General features: G+C 41.3%; 1 protein-coding gene across 1 annotated transcript; it reads right to left on the bottom strand.

Annotated features, from left to right (window-relative positions):
• Positions 1 to 1004: 1004 nt before the first annotated feature.
• LOC106007553 (N-formyl peptide receptor 2-like) lies at positions 1005 to 7926 on the bottom strand. Its single transcript, XM_004866748.3, has 2 exons — positions 7494 to 7926; positions 1005 to 2521 (listed from the first exon to the last, which is right to left on the bottom strand). Exon 2 carries the CDS (start codon positions 2508 to 2510, stop codon positions 1455 to 1457), a length of 1056 nt encoding a protein of 351 aa, XP_004866805.2. The 5' UTR covers positions 2511 to 2521; positions 7494 to 7926; the 3' UTR covers positions 1005 to 1454.
• Positions 7927 to 8494: the final 568 nt, after the last annotated feature.

Raw genomic sequence — 8494 nt, 5'->3', positions numbered from 1 at the left:
AAATATTTCCCAAGTGAAGAGAAAATCACCACCAGCATTCCGGAGCCACTGGCTGTAACATGCTTCATAACATACTTCATATTTGTTCCCTCTTTCTCCTTACTATAATCACTATCTTGACTATTACAGTAATTAATGTATGCCTTTCATTTATGGTTTTACTACCTACTTATGTGTCCATGAATGCATAGTTTAATTGTGAATATTTAAAATTTTATATATGTATAGAATCATACTATTTAAACTATTGTCTTCTGTCTCCTCAACTTAAAACCTCGTGTTCACATATTAGGTATAATTCTTTAAATATTTATTGATGAACAGTGATTGGCTGTAGGAATATATTACCCTATGATTGGTGAATTTTTTGGAGAGTTGAAACTTCAGGTGTATTATAAACATTCTTCAATAAATATTTGTGAGCATGTATGCTATTGAACTTCATGACAGGGCTATCATTCATATAGAGTCATTTCTTTTTTCTAATTCTGTTGCACAATGAAGATCCACTTATGATTAGTTATTTGCAGAAAGTAAGGAAAAGGGTAGAATTTTGAGATGGTTAGATTTATCCAAAAACAGCCATCAGACAAGCATGATTCAGAGTCTTTTACTTAAAGCAGAAACTCAAAACCAGAGATATTCATGAAAAGTTAAGCCACAGGGGAATTTATAAATACTGTATGCACAGTAAGCATGGCCTTGATCATGATCAATTTAATTACAAATTAAAGACTCACTTGATCAATGATAAAATTATTTATTGATTCCTTAATTCAGTAAATATTTATTGATAACTTCACTCAGTATATAGCAGAGTCACTATTTCACACACGGAGAATGAGGATCCACCAGTCAATGATACCAAACAAAATCTTAGAGAGTTCAAAATCTTAGAGAGTTGCTCATGATTTTAAATAAAGTGATTAAACTTCATAATAATTACAATTTACCAAAACTGACAGGAAAAAACCCAGAAAAGTAACTATTAAAGACATTGAACCTGTTATTAAAAGCCTTCTCCAAAAAAACAAAACAAAACTGGGAATCTGTTGGTTACACTGGTGAATTTTTCTAAACATTTAAGAAAGGGCATGGAATCAGAGTTGTCAAATATTTTTAGGAGACTACTATAAGTTTGATGTAAAACAAAAAAAATAAGAAAATTAAAATAACTGTCATTTTTACATAAACATAATCACGGTCATTCTAAGATAATTGAGTGACACACCATTCATTTTTCTCTTATACTCCTACCCTACCAGCACTTGACTCAGTCTGAGGTTAACAAACAGAAAAAGAAATAACACCAATAGCATCTTGTTTTCTATTTCTTTCCTACAAATCAGGGGACAATGAAGTATTTTTCCAGAGCAAATGCTCAAGGGTGAGTCTCAAGGGGAGATAAAGCTGGAAGTGAGATAAGCACAGGACTAGAAATGAACCTGAGCTCCTCACATTGCTTTTAGCTCCTCCTCTGCAGGAGGTGCAGCAGAATTGGTGGCTGTGTCACTGGTCGGGGCTGAGTCCTCACTCAGGGCCCTCTCCAGACTGGCGGGCAGGGAGTGGATCAGTCTCTCTCGGAAGTCCTGCCCCACAAAGACATAGAGCATTGGGTTGAGACAGCTGTTGAAGAAGGCCAGGGACCTTGCTGGGTTGAGCAGGATGGCCAAGACTTTGTGCTTGCCCTTTAACAACATCTCTTTGAGCCACACTGTTCTTAGAAGGGCAATCAATTGAAAGGGGCACCAACAGATGAAGAAGGAAGCCACAACAGCAGTGAGGACCCGAAAGGGACGGCTGGAATTCATCATGCCTTTTCTGCGAATCTTGGCAGCGATGAGCCCATAGCAGATGGCGACCATGGACATGGGCATGCTGAAGCCAATAATGAACCGGATGATCCCTCTAGCTGTCAACATGGCGATGGCCACCTTCAGCCTCTTTTCAACAGTGTCTCCCCAGGATACAAAAGAGAAGCCACAGTATGTGTTCCCTTTCACGTTGCTTCCTGTGGTCAAGAAGATGAAAACTGGCAAGGTAAGGACTAGGGCAAGAATCCAGGGTCCGATGATGACCTTCTTGGCCAGACTCACAGTGCGGTGGTTCTGAGCCCACACTGGATGCAACACACAAATACAGCGATCCAGAGCGATCAGAGCAATCAGGAAGACACTTCCAAACAGGTTTATGTCCACAACTATGTGAATCAACTTGCAGAGGAACCAGCCAAAAGGCCATTTTTCTCCCATGGCCATGGAGACAATGAGGAAAGGTAGGGTGGCAGTGAAGGAGAAGTCAGCTAAGGCCAGGTTCAGGTAACAGATGGTGGTGACTGTGTGCGCCATCCGGAATCCAGCCACCCAGATCACCAAGCCATTGCCCAGCACACCCAGGACAAAGGTGACCGAGAGTACCACCAATGGGAGTATCTGCAGAACAGCATAGCCAGTTGATTCATAAGGCATTTCTTCAGATCCATTGAAAGGGATGGAGAAGTTCGATGCCATCCTGCTCACACCTGAAACATTGCAGCAAAGGTTATTTGTCAGGTGTAGATTTATCTTAGAGCATCCCTATGAAGGCCCTATATCACCTTCTACTGTAGCTCCCACTCCAAGCAGGGGACCCATTTTATCAAATCTTGTGCCCAGTAATACGGTAAAACTGAAAGTCTCTTAGCTGTTCTCATGGGAAAGGTTCACATAGTAAGGACAGCCTGAGACTCAGACTCAGCAAGTTCAAATCTAATTCCACCCATGACTCCATGCAAAATTTCCTTCAAGGTCTGCGTGTACTTTCAGCCCCAGGTTCATGTAATCACCTGCCTCCCATCCCTGACCACTGTGAGAATTGTGGAACTATTATGTGGGCAAGATTTTAGTTTAAGGATTTGCCTAAAGTTGACAGTTAAGAGTATCTGAAACGGTTACTCAGGTTGCAACATGTTGCAACCTCCGGATTTAGTGCAAGAGAAACTGGCAAAAGATTCCCCGTTGTTATGTTCAAAACAATGCATTTTATTTCCCTAGCTGATATCCTGTTAGAGATGCAAAGAATCTGTATGGCTTTGTATCCATTGTGATAACAAGTAGCAGAGTAGTAAGTTTAATATCTGTGGGGTTCTCATTAGAGACCAGCACTCTGATGATTGCTGTCAAGGGAGCTCTAGTTTCATCTATATAATTGGTCCATAGTGTTCACCATTTCTGATTTCCATAAGAATAAATTGATTTTCAGAATAATTGTGAAACCTTGTGAAGGTCACTTAAATAGTACATATTAGCAGAAGGATTGCAGTCCAGCTTGGCCTGTAAATGGCAATTACTGTAGACTCTTCACATTTAATCACCATAATAATGTTGTGGAGAAGCCATCACCATCTCTCTTTTACCAGGCAGAAACTATAACCCAAGCGTTTTGTTTGCTTTTTCAACATCATGTCCAGCCAGTCAGTGGAGGCAGCAAGATTTGAAAGGCAGATTAATCTATTTCAGAGCTATTTGTTGTTTTCTCTGAAGTGTTCCTTCGAAAAGGGTTTCCCCAGAATTGGCCAGGAAAGATTGTATTCCAGTATGACAACTTTCCTCTTCCTTCCCTTCTTACCCCCTTCTTTTCTTGACTTTCCCTTCATTTTCACTTGGGTCTTCCCTGGGTCATTGTGTAGTGTAGTGCAGGGTTTCTCAAACTTGGCATGGCTAATCTTGGAGCCTGGCAACTTCTTTGATATGGGGACTCTGCTGTGTATCCTAGGATGTGTAGTAGCATCTATGGCCTTCAACCAGTAATGACAACCGAAAAGTGTCCCTTGTGAGACAATATCACCCCTGTTAAAAGGCACTGTTGTTTGTAACATTACATCTGAAGTGGGATAAATCTGTGTTCTATTCTCATCTCTGACCCCTCCCCAATGTGAGTTCTTGGACAAGCTCATCTCTGAGCTTTGGTGTCCTCTTCTGCAGATGGGAGTGGTGTTGTAGTAAAGACTGATATGTAGGAGGTGATGATAGGAGAACAGACATGTGAGGTGTGAGTCTTTAACAAAAAGGAAATCACTGGCCTCGCCAGGATCTGTGCTGTGTCCAGAGGCTCATGCTGGGCTGTGAGCTGTGGAAGTTCAAGGTCAGTTAAGAACAGTAATATCTGCTATGTGTGAACAGTGGCCATGCTCAAACAACTTCCTTTATTTACCCTTCACAGCTCATCTATCTCAGTGATTCTTGCAAATTGCATGTGTTGATATGTGCACAGCACTGAATACACCAGAAATACTGTTAATATTGAATAATTTACTTATAATTAATATACCCATTGCATAGATGAGGAAGTGACGACTTTCAATGGTTGCATTAATTATTTAAATCAACCTGTTAGAAAACATCATAGTCTAAATTTGACCTCAGTTGGACTGATTCCTCCAGAATTGTGCTCTTCAACCTCTCCAATCCCACATTCCTCAACAGACTCAGACTCTTTTCCTACCCTATAAACATCCCACAAGTCCCTTAGAAGAAAATGTACTCAATAATCGCTAACTCGTTGATTTTAAAATGTCAATACAACAAGGAAGGACACTGACAGAGCTAGGCCAACGTGACCAAGTTGCAAAATTACAGGTCTAAGTAGGGGACAGAGCTGTGAACCAGAGAAGTAACCTGTGCTGGCCACAGTGGCTTCTGTGTGGTGAGACCCCAGTATGTGCCAGTCACCTCTGGTTACAACATCCTCTGATCCAACAGGAAACCTCAGTTCAGGGAGCAAAAGCGACCTGCTAAATGTGACAATCACTGAAGTGATCATAGATTTTAATTTTATAACCATGGATTCCAAAAGGAAGCTCAGCACTCCTTGTGAATCCATTCTATTTTTTTTTTTTTTTTTTTGGGTACGGGGGATCGAACTCGGATCCTTCCGCTTGCAAGGTCCATTCTATTTTTTAACATATCCAAAATGACTTTCAGTACTTTTGCCCAAGCCCTCTAACTTCCTCCACTGCTCTCAGACTCAGGATATGCACTTGACTGATATTTCAGAGAGAAGATGGTAAAATTGGACGGGAATTCTTTAGCCTTCTCTCCCTCTCGACCTGTGCTCATTGCTGTGATTAGTTTCTTATTCTTTTGGAAGACTCATTTTCCTCATTTGCTCTAGATCCTTCTCGCTCACCTTCCCAACAATGCCTCTTGCATTCTTCCTCTACTTTCTGCCAAAAAATCCCCAGATTTAATTTCTACTAGAGCATCTGTCTCATAAAATTATAACACTACTCCCTTTAAAATGATACGATCCTTCACCCCTGTTCCTGTCTAACTCCACCCGTTTCTATGGGGAAGCGTCTTTCCATGAAAAGAATCTCAGTCCGACTTTAGAAGAGGGAAACTCAACTGTCCTCCCCACTTCTTCACCTGACGCCTTCTCCTGGTCTCACTCCAGGTGACCTGGGTCCTCCACACTCCAGATGTGGCCCCTGGAGGAGGCTCCGTGACTCCATATCGCCGAGTCCAGCGTCCCTTCTCCGTTCTTATCCTGATGCCCAGTGACACAGGGTCCATCAGAGTTCTTCCTTCCTGAGACTTGTTTTTCTTTGTTTTGAGATGATAAAATGCACACACGACCCAGTCTTTTTTTTTCTGTATAGCTCAATTGGTGAACCTCTTTTCAGTCCAATTTACCACTTTTTCTCCTCTAATCTTGAGTCTGAATGCTGGGATTTTGCCTGTCCGCACAACTCCTCCTCCTCCATTGTCTGCATAGTGACACAATCCAATCTCATGTGTTCAAACATCAGACTGAAGACTTCTAATCCAAATGATCAACTTGGACTTTTCCTCTGAGCTCTCTCCTGGTATAATCAAATGACATCTTGACATTGCCCCTGGGAATCCAAGCCACACCACAGAATTAACATTGCCCAAACCAAACTTTTATAAGTCCCATTCAGCCGTACAAGGCACTCTCCCAATATTCTCTCAATTCTGAATTTGAATACTTAGTTGTGAAAGGTCCAAAGGCAGAAACTCCCTTTGATGTGTTTTCTTTTACCCTGCAACCCAGGTTTATACCTGTAGATCCTGAACACACTGAGCATGCAGCCAGCATTCTCTCCAATCTACTACCCTGTCCATTGCCCTCCGTATTTTCACTAACCTCACAAATAAGTTGATTCTCACAAACAAGGTGCCACCTTCACTAAAACGCGTCCTCTATAAAGAAACCAAATAATGTTTTGAAAAAATAAATATAATCATGCCATTAAAGCCTGGCATGGTGCCAAGCATCTGTACTATTAGCTGCTCAGGAGATGGAGAGATGAGCGTGGGAATCTTGAGGGCAGACTGAGCAAATTAGCAAGCAAGATAGATAAAGCTTAAAATTCAAGTGTAGGGCATAGCTGTTGTAGAGTGACCCTGACTTCAGTCGAGGGAGAGAGAGAGAGAGAGAGAGACTATAACAGTATTCTGCTCATGCTGTCCAGCACCTCTAGCTGCCGTCTGTCCTCACACTGCTTTCCTCCACTCAGGTCTTTGACACTGTGTCCAGTTCACACCGAGCTCTTTCACATCCTCATACATACAACTCATTGCCATCTCAGGGACTCTGTTCTCTCTGTTTCCTTCTGCTCACTGTGTTCTACCCCTTGGACTTATCGCTTCCAGTGCTTTCTGAATATTCCTACCTTGTCTTCACTGTTACATCCTCAGATGTCTGGTCTGACTGAGGATACAGAGCCACTTCCCAGACACTGCCTGTCTCATCAAGTATCGTTTTTGTTTAATGTAATTTATTCATTTTCCACCCTCCAGCACCTTCTAACTAGTTCATAAGCTCTATAAGACTATGAAGTTTCTTCAGTGCTCTGTCCCTAGAGCCACACTGTCCAATAGAAATGTAATGTGAGCCCCAAATACAAGGCACACAGGTGACTTGTAATTTTCTAGTAGCCATGTTGAAAGAGAAGTTTGAAAGTCTGAGAAAAGGACTTTCAGTGATTTATTTTATTTAACCCAATATATCAAAAATATATCTTTGAACCTGTTACCAAAACAATTTATTAAGCTCGATGTGGTGGCACATGTCTGTAATCTCAGCTACAAGGAGGCTGAGGTGGGAAGACGGGGAGTTCAAAGACATTCTGGCAACTGAGTGAGTTACTGTCTCCAAAAATAAATAAATAAATAAGAATACATATATAACTTTATATGTAAATTATTTATTTATATATTTATTTATATATTTGTTTGTATTTATATATTTATATAAATAAATAAAAGTAAGTAAAATTATTAATGAGGTCACTTACATCCTGTTTTTCGTACTTGGTCTTTGAATATACAAAGTACGTTTTTGCACTCAGTACTTTCTGGGTCAACACTTTAGTAGCCATTTCAGACTGGTTAATTGGATATTGGACAGTTCCATGTAAGAGTGGAGGAAGTGTCCATTATATAATAAGTATTTAAGAATAATTTTAAAATTTTGAGACTGCAACTTACCAGCAACAGCAGTCCTTTTCCTGTGGCAGGCTCCTGGCTTCCTGTAGAATGACTCAGATACTTCTCCGGGCTTCTGCCGAGACTTTATTGAACAAGAGGGAGGGACAACGAAGCCAGAACCAATTGAGTGACAGAAACTGGAGTTTCCTTACAACTTCATGTTCTTTACAGACATATCTTGACCAGATTCTTAGAAATGTGCATGGGTGGATGTTCTCTGGGTTCCAACCTTCTGTGGGATTCGGGGTCCATCCTGAAAATATCAGGGTCCAGGAAAGAGGTAACCAGCTCTGACTTCTTCAGAAAGTTAGGAAAATAGAAGAAATAATTACTGAGGGAAAATAATTAGGGGCAATCAGTAAAAGTCAGACAACGCTTAAACAAAAACTCACTTCTCTTCTTAATACTTCTGACACTGAGTGTAGCGGGTTTTTCCACACCAAGCAATTTTCCAGTCCTCTACAAACACTACCTGGGTGTCGTATAACTCAATTCTGTCCCACCCCCAACAAGAGGGCACAGACTCTACCGCTCAGTGGGAGAAAAAGTAAAGCATTTTGTGGCAATGTCTTTCAAAATTTGCATCACAGTAGCTGTGTAGGTCTGGGGTCACGGTTGACATGGGAGCCTATGAGGAGAAGCAGAGATCAGTTTGCTAGCACTGCCATAACATGCACCACAGATGGAGTGGCTTAAATAATAGAATTGATTTTGTCATAGTTCTGGGAGTTGGACTTCTGAGATCAAGGGTAAGCAGGATTGGTTCTCCTGAGGATTCTTTCCCTGGACAATGGACACATGGTCTTTGTTCTGAGCAGGCTGCATGATAATTCCCCCTTCCATCGAGTACACCAGTGACACTGGGTTAGGGCCCACCCCAACACCCTCACTTCAATTTAGTTTCCTCTTGGTAGGAACTCTGTGTGCCACATTTTAAGGGGTTGGGTATTGGGTGGCACAATTTCTGCTACAACATAGAATTATGGGAGATAGTGATGAAG

This window comes from Heterocephalus glaber, unplaced genomic scaffold (genome assembly GCF_053883595.1).
Source record: "Heterocephalus glaber isolate CG9 unplaced genomic scaffold, H.glaber_assembly_v1.0 deba00001745, whole genome shotgun sequence".
In the NCBI taxonomy this organism is placed as follows: Eukaryota; Metazoa; Chordata; class Mammalia; order Rodentia; family Bathyergidae; genus Heterocephalus; species Heterocephalus glaber.
Note: the sequence above shows the minus strand (reverse complement) of the source record. Positions and strands in the feature narration are given on the sequence as shown.

Bases quoted from the DNA above. Each gene is read 5' to 3' on its own strand.
- LOC106007553 (XM_004866748.3), bottom strand. From the start codon at position 2,510: ATGGCATCGAACTTCTCCATCCCTTTCAATGGATCTGAAGAAATGCCT.